Source organism: Pantherophis guttatus, chromosome 2 (assembly GCF_059756535.1).
Source record: "Pantherophis guttatus breed Tessera chromosome 2, ASM5975653v1, whole genome shotgun sequence".
NCBI lineage: Eukaryota > Metazoa > Chordata > Lepidosauria > Squamata > Colubridae > Pantherophis > Pantherophis guttatus.
The window spans coordinates 224,744,773-224,763,130 of record NC_142064.1 but is presented as its reverse complement, the minus strand read 5'-3'; the positions used below and the strand labels follow the sequence as shown (position 1 = coordinate 224,763,130).

The following is an 18,358-nucleotide window of genomic DNA, read 5'->3' as shown; positions in this document are numbered from 1 at the left end:
TAAAAACTACATCAACAGAAAATGGATAATTTTATTTAATCAATCTTACCTTCTGATACTCCATTCAGGTTCTATCTTTTGGATTGTGGGATCCTCAGTATAATAATATGTAACATCAGCACTACTAAGCACAGCTCGGTTTATATGAATGAGGATGGCTGAACTACCTGGAATCTGACCAGATGGGGTCCTACATTGGATTTCACCAGCATTTCTCCTGTGGGACATAGGGAAAAGAGGGGGGAAAATGAAAACAATGTCATTTGCTATGTTTAAGACAGCAGGCATCTTTTATATTGCTATACCATGATACCAAACAAACTGAATATTCCCTTTGTACCAAGCAGGCAATTTGTTCACTTAAGGCAGTCCACCGTCTACTTTTCATCTTTACTGTCAGTTAATGAAGCCAAGCCTGCTCACTATCACGGCCCTCACCTCCCAATATGCACTGTCAGTCAGCTTTTTGCAAAAATGAATCAATAGCTAAAACTGGTTCACTGAAGTATATAAGTAAGAATACAAATAGCAACTTGACTAAATCAACAATAGTGAACAGGTCTTTAATGCCATTAATAATTGTGAGTTTACATACGGGTGCTAAGTGGAACTATGATCTTGCACAAGCAACTCAAAAGAAAATGCAGATAGAAAATACATCATTGAGTATCTAAAAATGGGATTGCAGTAGCCTGAAGATCTCCTTCCTTCCTTCCTTCCTTCCTTCCTTCCTTCCTTCCTTCCTTCCTTCCTTCCTTCCTTCCTTCCTTCCTTTTGTTTATTTATCACTTAGATTTACATAGCTGACTACTTAACATGCAATTCAAAGAATAATATCAATTAAAACAAACAGACATAACAAACATTTTAAAGACAGCATATTAGTCCCTTAACACTTTCAAGAGTCATATATTTATTCAGTTTGTATTGGTCTATCTCAAATACACGACTGAGTGTTTTCTTACTTTCCACCAGCAATTTTGTGCTAAGAATTCTTATTATAGGATGTTCATAACCTAATTAAAGAGATAAATATTTAATATTGATTCTTTTTAAAAAATAGTTTAAAATGGTATTTGAAAATGAAGAGTATGGGAAGACTTATATAAACAATATAAATAAATATAATCACCTTATTTCTTGGAAAATGTGAGCTTCCATGTTTTTAAAGAGGAAAATACACTGTATGTCTTTATGTAAGGTGTAAGGTAAAAGGCTTTCTGCTATCTTATTTCAAAATATACTGGGGAGCAAGATACTTTAGCTGTTGCTTGCAAATCCTGGTGGACAGTGTCTAAAAAGCCTCAGTTCAATTTGAGTGTTTGCTGAGGAATAATCTAAATCTGATACCCTTGTCAAATCAATACCTATTTGTTATGTTTTGTCTGCTAACAAAGTTATCTAAGTACTAGTATAAATCTCTAAAGGGACTAGCACCAAAAGGCCAACTGATATTCTAAAAGTACATTTTCTCAACTATAATTCAACAGTAACTGACCAGGCTGAAATTGAAAAAGGGCATAAACCTGTTTCCAGTAACAAAGAACACACTGGGGACACAATTTAGGACATGAAACAAAACACAAAGGAATTGGGCTAGTAATGAATGATAGTCATCTTTTAATACCTTTAACCCAGATTGCTACCATATCAATATTGGGTCCCTGTTTTGTCCTTAAAAGCCTAAATGACTGTGAAGGGATGTTGGTTCCCCTTGAATAGAATCTAAGAATCACTAAATTATTAGCAATAACCTTTAACCCAGATGCCTTATTAGCAAAATACCTAAGGGAAAAACCATGAAAGAGAATGGTGAATATTACCTTCCAATACTGTATATAAAATCTTTAACCTGCTACAACTTATCACCATCTAAATGTCATGACTGTGGTTTATAACTCTTCTCAAAAACCAATACTTTGGATTTAATGTAATTAATTTTCAGTGAATTAATATCACAGTACTTTGAGAATTTAATTAATAGGTGTTTAAGGATGAGGTCATTCTGACCCATGACCAGAAGAGCAATAACAGAATAACAAGAAAAGTCCTCTTCCTCCAACACGTCTTTCGATCGAATAGCAGTAAGAATTGGATTGATTCTGACCCATCATCTTTTTGGCATCGGAAAGGGTCAATAGGAAGAGAGATGCATAGAGAGAACAGATTCTTCTGACCTCAAAATTATTCTTTCTGAAATCATCCATGTGAAACCATGTTAGCTATAGATGGTGATCTGTTTATTTATAATTTAGATTTCTAAGGCCACCTAATTCAACAGCAACCCTGGACAGTTCTAAGATTGGGGATTCTTCCTCTAATAGCAGAAATGGCAAGCAAGAAAAATTGGTTGGCCCAGAAGTTTACTTGGCAAGGAAACAACAGCATTGATTCCACAGCTTGTCGACATGGGACCTAAGCAAAAGAAATGATCTGGAGACTCATCTTTGATAAGAGTTCTCAATGGGTGCAGACCAGTGGTGGGATTCAGCCAGTTCTGTCCAGATCGTGTGAACCAGTAGTGGCAACTGCGGGAGGCTCCGCCCATCCGCCCAGGCGTAATGCGCGCAGCTCACATTTGTGAGCTGGTAGGGAAGGTAAGTGAATCCCACCTCTGGTGTGGACATTTATTACTTCTCCCTCTTCAAAAAAGGATGCACAAGAAAGGTAATTTAACATCGCATCTGATACACCTATGGAAAGATATTTTAAAGTTATAAGAAAATTGGGAAATCCAATGAATGTTAAACTGGAAGAAGTCCTTGCAGAGCAGAGCATGCTAAAATAAAGTGAAGAAAGTACAAAAGTAAATAAATTCAGGGGAAACAGAAAAATTGTAATAACGCTAAAACTGCAGTGATCCAAAGCAACTGGAAAGATGTGGAACACTCCTCAAGAGTCTCTTGTTCCCCACTTAAGAAGCATAGATAGAAATGCCCAGTTGGTGTCTTGTGTTGTTATAGAATCTCACTTATACGAAGGATAGAGATTGCAACCAAAAAGCTGAACTACTGGTAAATTATAATATGAATTTAGTAGTATCACATGAATTATCAGTTTTACTACTTCAATTTCCTTACGGTAATATATTTGAATTTACATATGGAAAAAATGTGGAATGAATGTTAGGATTTCCTTGCGAAAATTCCAGGCCTGGTTGTCTTTTAAGCAGTTTACAATAGGTTTTCTACAAATAAAATATTAATCTCTGCATCTGGTCCTTCCCCACCCACTCACTCTAATCTCCTTGGGAAGTTCTGCTAAAATTATCAGTTAATGTAAAAAGAAAATAAAACACACACAGTCCTTGAAGCTAGCATAACTCTGGAGCGTTCTCCATCATGCAGCGACTGCAAACAGCAGCGATTAAGGCTGATAACCAGTAATTACTGCACAAAAATATTTAAAGAGCCGCTCCATTATCATCCCTAATCTAAAAATTATCCACTTCATGGCTCAGGGATTTGTGTTTTTTATAAAGAAAAGGAATTCATTCTTTGGTCTTTCTTCTTCTTCTTTTTTTAATGAACCATGAAAAGAAATTCCACAAACTACACAGAAATGTTTGTTTGGCTCCTTAGGAATATTATCTTATTTCACATTGTAGTCACATGTTTATTCCCAGTAAATATATGTAATTGATTAGTTCAGTGCATTCCAGCCTTTCTTCTCTCTACATACAGGTAGTCCTTGACTTATGACCACAACTGAGACCAACATTTATGTTAAGTGAGAATTCGTTAAGTGAGTTTCGCCTCAGTTTATGAAATTTCTTGCCATAGTTTCTTAACACATTTCTTAACAATTGTTAAGTGAATCGCTGCAGTTGGTAATTTAGTAACCTGGTTGTTAAGTGAATCGGGCTTCTTCATTGACTTTGCTGGTCAGAAGATTGCAAAAAGTGATCACACGACCTCCCCCCCCCCCCGGAGACACTCTAACGGTCATAAGTATGAACCAACTGTCGAGCATATGAATTTGGGTCACATGATCATGGGGATGCTGCAAAGATTGTAACGGTGAAAACGAACATACATGATCACTTTTTTCAGTGCTGTTGTAACTTTGAACGGTCATTAAATGAACTGATGTAAGTCAAGGACTACCTTTAGTGCCTGACAACCATTTATACCCCAAACCAAGAAAGCTCACCCTGCAAAAGCACATAGTTGTCCTCCAATGGTCACCGTGATGTTACTTCCTGCATTGAGATGTCTTCCTCTGATGCTAATCCAGGTGCCCCCAGAAAGAGGCCCACGAGCTGGGATGACTTGTGAGAAGGTAGGAGCCTGTCAAAGGGAAACACAGTCAGTTCACAGCATTCAGAGGATAGCCTTAATGTACAAGCGTAAGAAAAGGACTTATGGAAAGACGTCTAAGCAAAAAATTTAAAAATAAAAATGGAAAATTCTTCACATATCAGGCACTATGGCTATCATATTGCTATGATACACAGTTAAACTCAGAACATAAAATCAATTATGAGGATATCGGTGATAATTCAGTGCTAGTTCACATACAAATTGTTTTTCTATAATCTTCTTATTGTTTGCACTTGTACACTACCACAATCAACTAGTTCCTTTGACTTTTATAACAACATAATAATTCTATTTTAAAAAAATAAAGCAGGAGACTAAAGAGATAATAAGGATACAGTTAAAAGCAACGAATTAAACTGGCTAAAGCTCAGCATTTTAAACACGCAAGTGATTAAAATATTGGGTAAAAACATTATAATTTTATACACTTGCACATGCACATTTATTACAGTGCCTTACAGATAGGCAAAGAGATGCTTTTCAAATTTTTTAGCTATAACTGTCATCATTCAGAGGGAAACGATTCTGAGAGGTCACCCTTATTTGTACTCTTCTATTAGCCAGAGGAATACCTGTTTAACAATAAACACTGTACAGGACAATCTTAGTAACTGACAAAATTCTAGCCAGCCAAAGTCTCATTAGTTGCTTCACAGTTTTAAGTAATTTTAGAAACATTGCTATCAGCAGATGTCAAGCTCTAAATCAGTGAAAAGAACCAGCCCACCATTGAGATACTGCTGTTTAAATCTCGTTCTAGTCCAATCTAAATTAGTTAATAACTGCTCCAGTCATATTTATGAGGCGGGAAACTTTCTTAGTTAAAATCACACAAGAATCCCAGTTTGAGCAAAAATGTCTTGAATCTTCTAAGGCTGAACAGATTGACTGGTAATTTATTTCTTGGCATCCCTTTTGTGCATATTTTTACAAAGGTTAGGATATAATTTCCAAATTAAATTAATATGCTGTCTACCAACAAATAATAAACATAAAAATAGTTAGGATAAGGGCTTGTGATAGAAAAACAACTAAATAAGGTAAATCCGTATGGCAAAAATGGGATTCGGGAGGAGGAGATGGCGAAAGCAAATGTCTACTATTTTAACCTTACCACAAATGTGAAGCTTTTTGGAGCTATAGCCTTGTAGCTGGGAGAACAATCTCTGACACACACTTCTACAGGAGCATCTTGAATTTTGCTGGGGCTGGCTTCTCCAATCTCACAGACGATCCTACAGAAGGCACACCAATTGAATGTGTTATAAACACATGAAATGTCAGTGCTCTTGTTACATATATGAAGTGTAGCTACCCTGCAGATCATTGGCCATATCCCTATGCCAAATATTTCTGATGTTCTTGATTCTTTCTTTCAATCTTGTCATTATATTTTGATGGGCTGTTGTTATTTTAATTAAATGCCATTTAACAATTTCAGCAAATTATGTCTTAGCATACATCAAATTGGTGTTTGAACAATAGGCATATTAAAATTGCAGAATACATAAAATATTACAAGGGGAGTTTAATTTAACTCAGTAGGAAATCAATTAAAATTTAACACAACTAAAAAGGAAAAAAAAACCATTTATTTTCATTCCACCCCCAACCTATCACAGTATGTGTTAATGTAATGTAATGCACAGCCATAAGTTAAGCAGTGGAAAATATTCCTATACATTTCTGGCTTTGTATTTTGATTTACTATCTACAAGCAAATAAGAAAGACACTCACTAAATGATCCTACATTGATTTTTCTTATTACATCCTATTGATGTTTAAACTTGATCTGTATTTTTCTATATAATTTTAAACTAGATACATTTGAAGAGCATAATACACAGAATGTATGTGGCTAGGCAGAATTGACCAGCTTTAGTGTGGCTCTGTAAACATGTATTTAACTCAAAGTGGGATTTTAAGTTAACATTAACTATGTAGTGAAAAAACATTTTTTCCTCTCCCAAGTACATTTTGTTTTCAAAATCAAAACTCTGTTAACAACTCACAGAATCATTATATTTTACCATCCAATATTTTCCAGAAATGATTTGTGAAACCAGAAGAATCTTTCTGACAGAACGTCACAGAAGATTTGGCATTCTCCTTATTATTTTGCCACTGTTTTGTGGAACCAAACCCAGAGGAGGATCTGGGCATTATTATTTTTAAGCTATCCTGCCATTCATTTTTCTTCCTCTAAATTGCTCAGAGAAATGCTTATACACTTGCCATCTCATTTAATAAACACAGAAATCCTATGAGGAAGATTGGGATGAAAGGTAATTCCTTCTAGCATGAACTGGTGACCTTCATGGATAAGCAGGAATTCGAATCTTTATCCAGGTTCAGCTGCCCTTATCAACTTCGCCACATTGGCTCTTTCCAAAATAAGAAACAATCATTTTAAAATGAGTTAAATCAAGAAGTGCTGATGGTGACTAATGCTCTAAAAGAAAAATCACAGCCATCTTTCCTTATTGACTCTTCTGTTTTTTACAGTTATATAGGATCTCATAAACAAATCCATTTTTTTATATCCTACATAGTCATCTGTAATTTAAAGGATACTCACTGCTCAGCACTGATATATTCACTTTCAATGGGGATGCATATCACTTTGCCAACCCGTACACCCATTCGTACATCTTCAAACTTCAGGCCCAAGTTCTCACCAATGATGGTTAACCGAGTCCCACCTTGTCGGGGACCTGTTTCAGGAAACAACTAAGAAGAAACAAAGCAGACTGTTATGAAATCCATCAGACCCACTGCAATGAACAAAAACATCTGTCATAGCACTGTTATACCATCTGCATCTGCATACTAGTAAGTATGATACTATAAATTTCTAAAGTTTGAGGCAGGTTGACATTTACAGTGAACTTATCAGTAGAAAAACTAAAATTGAAGTAATAATCATTTAACATTCAGGCAGCCCTTCTATAATTCAAGTTATAGTTGAATTATACAAGTTTCTATCATCCAAAGCAGCAATATTAATTCTTTCTTCCTCCTGAATTCTACTATTACATCATCCATTTTCTTACTATATTAACTTACCACAATATATCCCACTGAACCAATCAGAATATGAAAATGGAAACCATAAACTCATATTCCACTAGGAGATGGTTTGCTTCAGGAGTGAAATGCTCTGAAGTGCTACCGGTTCGCTTCGCTACCAGTTTGTTTTACACACACATATGCAGTGCGCACCAAATGCATACATGCAGTGTGTGCCAAATGCATGCTTCATGCTCATGCGCACTGCAGACGCTACCACGCAGTGCTGAAAAAGGAGGATTAAGAAGCCTTTTCTAAGGTGAGTAGAACAGCGAGTGGGAGGAACAGTTGTGCCGTGCGATTTATATTCGCTAGAAAGTAGGATTTCCTGTTTTCTAGCGAATATAAATCACGCGGCACAGCTGATCGTCGGAAATACCAGTTTGCCCGAACCGGTAGCATTTTTTTTACTATTGGTTCACCTGAACCGGTCTGAACTGGTAACATTTCACCCCTGGTTTGCTTATACTATTATCATTGGACTTCACGATGGCACAGGAAACCCTTCTTAGCATTCTTCTTGTTCAACCCTAGACGTTCTCAGAAAGCCTATTTCTTTCACATGCTATGAATTATTAAAAGAAAAGTCATCATTTCCGAGCCTTCCTTACAAAGAAGACACCAATTAACTCATGTAAAATGGGTCTTCTCTTTTTCTAGTAATTCTGGAATATCCCAGCATACAATAGTTTCTGCCAGCACCAGCTGGGGAAGGAAGAAAGCCCCAGCAGAGCACGATATGGCTCATTTGTTAGGATGATTCCCAATAAAACGGACAGGTGTGGTTTGACATATGCCAGCGTGATGACAGATGAGCGGTGTGTTACAAGCTCACCATTGCCACTAACAAGGTAATTATGGGCAATTTTACACCACATTTTGCTGGGCCCCCAGTGCTTGGCATACACCTGCAAGTGATAAAAAGGATTAATGGGCACCCAGCTGGGAAAGCTCTTCTGGGTCACCACAACCCCAAACCAAGGGAAGGGACTCCAGGGCTGAAACAGCATAAAAGGACCTAGCAAAATCAAGAACCAACTGATTACCTTATCAGTCAAGCTGGCTCCCAGTCTCTGTACTGATCCTAGATAAAGGCTATGTATCCTTTCCTAAGCTAGATACTGAGAAGGTTTAGGAGTAGGAAAGAGCTTTGGAATGCATGCAATTCTTAATTTGCCCTGCTGAAAACTCTTAAATGCTCAGGAAATGTTTTATGTTTAAAAATAGACAGAAGACATAAAAGTAAAGTCAAGACAAAGCCTCCCAGTACTGCCTACGGAACAGCTTTATACTGACTCTACCAAATGCATAGGGATTGGCAAGTCTCCAAGAGAAGGAATTTCTATCTTTATGAGTCAGCCTGAAAGTTACTTCACTATATGCTCAGATGATTGTTTAAATTAAAAAGAGCATTTATTCAATTTTCCAAAGCCTGGTAAGCCCAAATTGTTTGGTTCTAGGCTTACATCTAGCACTGTAGCTATGGTAGAAAGAGATTTAAAGAGTCATTGAAATAAGTAGGACAACCTGCAAGCTTCAGCTGGCCAAGAATGTAACAAGATGTGCAATGATGCCCATCCCACTTCATGGAATGCCAGGGTGTGATTCAAAGTGGTGGTTTTGATCTATAAATACACATACCCCCCCACCCCCCCACACACATAGTTTTATTCAGGGGTGAAATCCCGCATGTTCTGGAGAACCGGTAGCGGAAATTTTGAGTAATTTGGAGAACTGGCAAATATCACCTCTGGCTGGCCCCAGAGTGGGGCAGGAATGGAGATTCTGCAATATCCTTCCCCCAGGAGTGGGGAGGGAATGGGGATTTTGCAGTATCCTTCCCCTGATGTGGGGTGGGAATGGAGATTTTGCAGTATCCTTCCCCTGCGACGCCCACCAAACCATGCCCACAGAACCGGTTGTAAAAAAATTTGAATTCCATCGCAGGTTTTATTGTTTTTAATCTTGTAAATTGCCCAGAGTCACCCTGTGGCGAGACGGGTGGCAAACAAAATCAATCAATCAATACAACGCTTTCTATTGGGGATTCCTATTTTTTATACTGCGAGACACCAGAGTTTTTGCAGTCAGATGAGTTTAAACTGAAATGAGGGAAGAGAAGGGAAGAGATTTTGTTTGTACACTTCCAGGGGAGGATGCAAATATAGATAACACCATCATTCTAGATCCGGGGTGTCAAACTCGCATCGTCACGGCGTCATCATGTGACGTATCGCGACTTTTTTCCCCCTTCACTAAACCGGGCATGGCCATGGCCAGCGCATGACGCATCCGGCCCATGGGCCGCAAGTTTGACACCTCCGTTCTAGATTATTGACTGTCAGATATTAAATGCATTAACTCAATAAGGGGAGGGGGAAGAGAAAGAAAGGAGCTAGGAAGATCCAAGGGGGGAAGGGGTTAGAATGTCCTGCCAGTGTCCTGAGCTCTAAAAGCAGCATATCCAACTGCACCTCCACCCTGCAACTCTGAGTTTCTCTATTACTCGTTAGCCTTAACCAACTGATGACTTTATTTCAAGCATGCCATTTTGAGAATTAAGAAAATGAGAGTGCAGGGAAGTTGGCTGGCAGCCTGACATACGGACCATGTGAAGCAGTTCTTATGAAGAACTGGACAACCATTTGTCTGAAATGATATCGGTTTGGACCAGATGATCTACAAGATCCCTTCCAATTCTGTTACTCTGTTATTCTGTTGGGGGGAGGGGGAGATGAGACACCAGCCTTGCTCTACCTCTCTGTACGACTCTCCTCCAAACTTTGACTTGGCTGAAACACAGAATCAACAAAATCTGCCAGGTTTTAAATTTCTCAAACCAGTCCTCACCTGGAAAAGTTTAGTACAACTTCTGAAATGCAATGTATGAAGTCATTTTCCACTTCATCCATATCTACAATAACTCTCCCTATTGAGAAAAGGTTCTGCTGGATAATGACCAAATGACAAGGTGCAGATCTGTTGCTGCTTGCCCGGAGCCAACATGGATTATGAATCCAAGACTACAAAGCCCATCTTTGTTCTCTGATTTGCAGGTTACTCCATTGGTTAACTATGACAAGGGCCTGAAGGAGTCTTGCCACACTATAGAATTTATACAAGACAAGACAATTTGAAAACTGGAATCTATCATTCACCTACATTTAATGTAATCATGCACTGCTCTCCTGAATCAGAACGCAATGAAGCAGCTGTTACAACAGGCAACTTGAGTTATTGTTCCCTAAACTGGGCTCCTCTGGGTACCTGGTGAGTTGTGCTGTGGTTTGGTATTGTTAAATTAGTGCGAAAGGCTTCCATAGCATGTTAGATTTCCCCTCTATTGCAGCAAAACTGACAAGGGCCACATGTTTGGGGAGAAGCAACATTGGGAAAAAATTGACACTGCTTGACACACTGTGTGTGTGGGGTCATCGTTAAACAAGACACTTGGGAGCCAGAGCTGGCAGGAAAATCCAGCTATTTTGTTCTCTCCTTATACACAAACTCCCACCCCAGCTCTGTCTGACAAACAGCAGCCCTCTTCATCTAATTGGTTTCGGAGCACAACCCTTCATATCTGCCAAGTGAATGTAAGAAATACCAGTCCCCAAAATGTGAAAATAATGAATCGTCTACTAAGTGTCTTGATTATTTTACCATTTAATTTCAGAATAGCTGATCTGTCCCTGCAGTTGAGAATGTTAACTACAGAGCATAAGACTGGAGGCAGAGAAGTAAGCCAAAGTTTGAAACAACCAGGGTGAATCATGATTTAAATCACTAGTAAAAAGGCTTGATTTAATTCAACTCAATTTAAATCATAATTTTTAAAGAGCAATTGTCATCTTTGTCCCACAGCGACTCACTGACAGTCCCAATATTGCAGAATGTATAGCTTCATGCTATATAACTGAGCTCCATTTCATGCTGAATAAACTAAATTATTAATGTATCTTAAATAGAAAACTATCTTTAGATAGGTTTTTACTCCAAAAGCATTTTATTAAAATAAATTTAATAAAAATAAAAAAAATCGGATTTAAGTAAAAAGAATCTTATTTTTTTTTAAGAAATCATCGATTTTTATCCATCCTGGAAACAACAGAACCCAGCTTGAATATTGCAATCTGGCAGTCAGCAAAGTGTATGTTAGTTGGGATCCAAAAAAGGGACTTTCATAGAGAAGTCTGGCAACAAAATGTAGCATTTTCATGTGATAGATTCACTCTTCATATCCTAAACACAATTTAAAGCAAAGGGAACTTTGGGGTCAGATTTTGGACAGTAATATCATGCCAAAGTGATAAAAGACAAAATAATGGCCTGACATGGAGTGTGTTTTAATATTAACTCAAAATCTCTCAATTTCCTGTGAGTAAAATGGGAATATTAAGATCACACTCAATCACTTGGCTTGATTTTATTACAATAATAAGAGATAGCAATTGTGAAGTTTTTCTTAGCACAATTACGATGCTAAAGGGAAGGGGTAACCACAACAATCTTGTCAAATCAATCAAGAGCAACTTAATTTAATTAGTAATCACATAAATGCTTTTTTTATTCTGACAGCCAGAACAATATTTTCTCACCGATTCTCCCAAATCAGCTCTCTTAGAGCTCTTTTACAATGCTTCTACTAGACTAGAGAAGTTATAGCTGAAGCAGATAATCATCTTTTTTTCCTATCAAAGATCTTCTACAAATCTCCTTCATTGTTTTCTGTGGCAATGTTTCAAGGAAGAGGAAGGCATTATCTGAGCAGTGCATCGAAAGATAGAGCTGAATTTATTTTTCAGCATTAAAATACTTCTCTTCTGAAAGCTAAAATCTCAGACACCAGCTTTCTATTTTAAATGGATGTACTTTAACCCTATTTCCCTTCAATCTAGCAGAAATCACAGGCTGGCATCATAACGGCAAGCTTTAACATTTAATTTTGCTTGGATTTTGGCTAATTACTGTAACTGCACAATCTCTGAATCCACAATTTATGGCTTAATAAACAAACTGGGGGTTTTTTTGTGAGTGTTTTTTTTTAAAAGTATCTCAGCTTGCTGTGTAAACTCATCCACTGTTTCTCTCCCAAGAGAAACAAACTAAGTAACTTTACTACTTGTATTTTCCAGGATTAAACAAACAAACAAACAAACAAACAAACAAACTGCACAGCATATTTTATACCCCTCATTCCATGCACTCTGGATGATCCTAGCAAATATACTATCACTGCATTTTCCTGAAGCCTGCACAGCAATACCTGTGAAAAAGCAATAACAATGTAACACCCACCCACCCCAAAAGTACACAGTAATAAACCATTTGATCTGCTTACACAGGGTTTACAACTGCAGGAACAAGTTCTTAATTTAGTTTTCATAATTTAGTAATGTAGAATTGTATTAGAACGAAATGCTGACAATTACTTAAAAACTGCAGATAAGCCATCCATATGTTGCCATACCCACTTGGTAGCTCTGAGACTTTATTGTGGTCTTACATTATTAAATTCTCTCCTTTTCCTATGACAACTGATACTTCACAACATAGTGCACTCTGTTCATAAAAGCCCATAACTCATTACTAGCACCATGTGTAGATATCATGAACCCAAATTTAGGATTCTAACATTCATATTTAAAAGGATGAAGCTTTTAAGAACCAAAATATTATTGCTTGGGGACATGATGCCTATTTTCTGCAGGTTTAAGTTTGGGAGCTCAATTTAAAGCCATTAAAGGTATGACTTATCCTTAAGATTTCTGCTGTTGCAATTTTGTTGAGATGTGTTTATAATATAAGTTGTACAATGCTAGGTGCGTTATTCAGGATCACAAGATGTTTTCTTAACAAAAAACAAGGGAACAAATAAAAACTCCCTTCCTTTCCAATCAAAATTTGGAAACCAAGATTTGGAACCAAAACATCGGGGACATATGAGAGAAGATTTAGTTTGGCGTAAAATTAAAATATTTGCAAAATATTGCTATTTTTAAAATGCTATAGGTGTTGGGAAAACTTTTGATTGCCACAGCAAATGGTGGATGGAATAGCTGTGACCTTCAGGGAAGCAAATTAAGGCTGATCACCAAAAGAAAAATTGTAACTGGAAAAAGAGTTGTGAAAAATGGAATAAGATCCCAAACACATGTGTTTGTTTATATATTTGCCAAGAAAAATTCTCCAAAAGGACTAGACCAGGACAGAAATTTAAAATAATTGAATTAGAGCTACCAATTAAAATTATTTGCCCTTTAAATAGGATAATGCTCTTACAAATTAAATAATCTACCATCTAGATTATTTTAAACTTTTTGCTCTCATCACCTCCTCCCACTTTTAAAAATTATGGAGGATCCCAAAAATGTTTTTGTTTGTATGGGTTATATATATTGATATTTAGATATTAAAAATTAAAATTGATGCATTCATAAAATTATATATTGAATTATATATATATTGAATCATGTAAAAGTAACAATATTGAACCCATTATTACATAAATATTCGTGTAACATATAAAAAGTAATAATGAGAATATTTTAAATTATTGCAAACATCTTTAATATCCGGCAAATAATTTTGATTTTGCAGAATCCTGGGAAAGACTTGTGGAGGCTCCAGGAGTCCTCAGACCACATTTTAAGAAACACTGATCTGGACCAATTTTCCCTCATTCTTGTACATAGAAATATATCCTTCCAGGAGAAACAGTCAAAAGAGGGGGGGAACCCACACAGGTGAGAATGGGCTGTGACAAAAAGATCCCTTCCACTAGAGCAGTAAAAGGAATAGGAGACCAAAACTGAATGATGAAATGAGAGGAAGAGATTACTGAGAGGGGAGGGAATGGGAGTGGGAGTGAAAGAGAGAGGGGAGGGGATCTCAACAATTACAAAACGTGTTACAATCAGAAAGGAAACTGTATTTCCGGCCTGGCCTAATTTTCCCCCTCTTTTATAAAAGATTTTTAAAATTTTAAATATCTTTTAGTATTTTATATATTCAATTTTAGATTGGTTTTAAAAGTTTGGGGTTTTAAATTTGTCGGGGCCAAAATTATTTAATTTGATTTTATTCTATTTCTTAAATTTTGTATTGTATGTGTTTTTATTGTTTGGCTGTGCACGCCCTGAGTCCTTCGGGAGTAGGGCGGTATAGAAATCTAATAAAATGAAAAAAAATGAAATGAAACTGTATCAAAAAGGTTACAGCTCATTTTCAGACTAATATTCAATGGCATCTAGTTTTGCAGGAGAGATATCTGCAGTTTCCTAAACCTCTTGCTCTTTCCTTTGTTTTCAACACCTCCTTTCTATTCTTAGATGCAAAGATAACTGGATAGATATACAAACTTCAGGACTAAACACAGGAGAAGCTATGTAGAAACCTCATAAAAGCATAATGTTGATCTACCATAATGACTGAATTCTATCACTAAATTTTAGCAGACAGACTTAGATTCAGAGTGTGGGTTTAATATATACAAGAGGTGCTCTAGAAACAAATGGCTTGTAATGCAGTGAATATGTGCCAAATTCACTTCCAGCCCCTGCCTATTAGAGGGAATTGCCCTCAGAGTAATTCATTAGATCTGACCAATTGCCCTCAGAGCAATTCTAAAGATTTGAACAATGAACTCTTGCAAGACTCTTCAATATTGATTGATATTAAACATCTCAATTCTACAGTGAGAGCAGAACAAAAGTCACAGGGAGAAGCTAAATAGAAAAGGAGAAAAATTAGACCTAGAAATGGCATGTAGGATATGTATCTAACTCTAACCACTGAATCACATCCTCTATATATCATCTCATCAGCAGCATGTCAATGATAGCAGTAGCATAATCAAATAAGCATTAGTATTCCATGAAAACTTATGAAGGAGAGAGAGGATTTTACCAAATTTATTAAAAAGAGCCTCTAAAAAGTAAAATGGCACAATAAAAGTATTTGTAACAGCTGAAGAACTAGTAGTCTAAACTGACAGCGGTATTGTGTGCCACAGGAATGTTATACACACCAGCTTTCCCCAGCATGGTATCTGCCAGATGTGTTACACGTCAAATCCTATAATTCTTAGCCTCCTCTGACACTGTTTCATGATTTGCCAGGAAAATTCCGCTGATACCACAGCTAGGTAAACTAAGAGATTATAAACATGAAATCAGTAGTGTACAAAGCTGATTAATACCAACAGCTGTAGGGTATGCCTATCAGTCCATAAAATATTACAGGACCAAGTATTTCCAGGCATCCTGTGACACAGCCAATTTCTTGTATACTATTTAAGAAAGAGAACAGAGAAAGGCCCTTTTCTTTGGCAGTGCAACCCCCATCCCAAACATACCTTAAGGATTTTGGGATCTGCACAACGGCTATTGCCATTACTTGCATGCATCCAGCTGCTTTCCGATACTGGGCAGTGTTGACGGAGGGAACATCGTTTTTCTGACACACACCAGCCACACTCAAAGCGTGGATCTGCTTTCAGGCACAGCCCACAGCTTTCCCTCAGAGCTGAGCACTTGTACAAGTGAGCTGCGAAGAAAAGAATACACTCAAAGATAAATTGGTGCAAGGTAGAATTTGCTAAACAGACTATCCTCTGATGAGTAATTTTAGATGTTAGGATGTTTTTGTTTTGTTTTTTTAAATTTCTAATCCAACCCTCTGCCTAATGCAGGAGTTCTCAAACCATCTTGGACAAATGGTTGTCCAATATTTTCTTGAAAACCTCCAACGATGGAGCACCCACAACTCTGGGAGACAACCCTTCCACTACTTAATAGTTCGCGCTGTAGGGGAAATTTCTCCTTAGATTACATCTCTCTCTGGAGAACTTCCAGCTATTGATTCTTGTCCTGCCCTCAGGTGTTAGGGTGAATAAATTAACATCCTCTTCTCTGGGGCAGCCTTTCAAGTATTGGAAGACTGCTATCATACTCTTCTTCGTTAAAAGAAATATACCTAGTGCTTTTAACCATTCATTATAGGATTTAGCCTCCAAAACACTTGTTGCTCTTCTTTGCACTCTTGCTAGGTCCTTGGCATCTTTTTTATATTGTTGTGACCAAAACTGGACACAGTATTCCAAATGTGACCTCATCAGTGTGATATAGAGTGATACTATTGCTTCCCTTGGTCTTGATACTATCCCCACAACCCAGGACCGTATTGACTTTTTTGGCAGCTGCAGCACACTACTGAGCCATACTTACATACACCAGGACACCTAGACGCATCTCATAGGCACTACTGTTGAGTCAGATAATATCTATCTTGTACTGGTACAAGATAGATTCCTGCTTAAATGCAGGACTTTATTCTTCTCACCATTGAACTGCATCTTGTTGAATGGAGCCCAACGCTCAAGTCTGTTAAGACCCTTCTGAACTTGAAACTATCTTCCAAAGTGTTAGCAATTCCCCCAGTTTTGTGTCATCTGCACTTGGTGTCTAAAAGGCTCGCCATCACTGACCTAGATTGTATTAGGAAAATAACTTGATCATGGTTTTCTGCTATACAGGATGTGCATCTAGTTAACTGAATAACTTGCAGCATTTCCAGAGACACATTAGACACACAGAGAGAATAAGTTATAAAATCAGGTCTTTCTAGACTGCCTCCTTTAACTTTGCTATGCGTAAGGAACAGTGTGTGCTCATATGGGCAAAATGTTCTGAATTTTCATTTGTGGCAGTTTGTTAATTCTAATATGGTCCCCAGCTGGCTGGTTCAAAGATTAAGTGTGGAGACAGTTTACTATGGAGAAATTTTGTTATAACTGAAGGTGTTTCTACATTCCCTATTTCAGCTTACCTTGGATGTTTTGGGGATTGTCAATTATGAAGTTTCCATTCCACACAACAGAAAGGTTCACTGGAAGGTCACTGATGTCATTCCCTTCATAGAAATACTGCCAAAGAAGACACAACAGGGCACAGAGTCTATTAGTCAACCTTACACAAAAATAGCAGATACAAACCAAGAGGCAAATGAAAGGCCAGTGGAGGACATCACATTATTCTCACTAATTTCAAGTGCACCTACCTGGATCTTCCTCTGCCAATTATGACCATGTCAAAAGCAAGACAGATTGGTCAGACACGAAATCTTCCCAATAACCAGGGAACAACAACAACAACAACAACACAATTTTGTTTATTTTTTTCCTCAGCTGCTTCTTTGCAGTTCTGCTAGACAGAATGCACTTTGGGGGAAAGTCCGAACTGGGTACCAATCCAATGCATCTAAATTATTTCCCACTTTAATTTTTCCTTTGCCTACTTAGGCAATGTTAAAACAGTGTGGTTCTAGATTTGTAATATTCCTTACCAGTAGAGAATGACTGGTAGGAATTGAGAAAATCTACTGGATGTCAAATCACAAGCATAATTTATTTGAGCTGTTGAGGCTAATGGTCCTTGACACAAAATCGCATCACCTAATAAACTGGGTTTGTTGTTAAAATACAATCCAAGAATACACAAAACCTAAAACAAAGTGATTTTCAGACCTATTCAAGTAATATACAAGCTATAAATGGATGCTGTCACTGTATAAATTAATAAAAAGTACAAATTGAAGTTATTTTATTCTTATCACCATTCAGCGTCCAGGAATGCTGTGCACCTGTTCCTCAAAATAAGACAACAGAGCAAGGAGCCTTTGTCTGAATAAATATTTAAACTGAGAAAGAATAGAATGTAAAGCCTCCCAGCAACTGGAGACATTACTTTTGTCTCTCTTGAGCTGGCAAATACTGTTCGGCTTCTTCTACAGCAGGAAAGAAAATGAAAATGCAACGGACTTAAGGAAGACTATCTCTCTAAGAAGGATGATTACAGAGGCACACAAATTGGGAATTGTATTTCCATCCTACATCACCATGAGCCTTCACCCCATCTATCTCCGTGAAAAATAAACCTAACCCAATCTCTTGCTTCAGACAAACTTCTTG

General features: G+C 37.3%; 1 protein-coding gene across 5 annotated transcripts in view; it reads right to left on the bottom strand.

Annotated features, from left to right (window-relative positions):
- The window catches only part of PLXNA1 (plexin A1), a 395,502-nt gene that overhangs the window by 71,649 nt on the left and 305,495 nt on the right, over window positions 1–18,358 (bottom strand). For all 5 annotated transcript variants that reach the window (XM_060688304.2, XM_060688308.2, XM_060688309.2 and 2 more), the window contains exons 11-16: window positions 17,218–17,314; window positions 15,746–15,936; window positions 6,902–7,053; window positions 5,437–5,557; window positions 4,153–4,289; window positions 50–217 (exon numbers count right to left, since the gene is read on the bottom strand). In XM_060688304.2, the coding sequence (XP_060544287.2) occupies window positions 50–217; window positions 4,153–4,289; window positions 5,437–5,557; window positions 6,902–7,053; window positions 15,746–15,936; window positions 17,218–17,314 (866 nt within the window). The remainder of the gene's footprint in view (window positions 1–49; window positions 218–4,152; window positions 4,290–5,436; window positions 5,558–6,901; window positions 7,054–15,745; window positions 15,937–17,217; window positions 17,315–18,358) is intronic.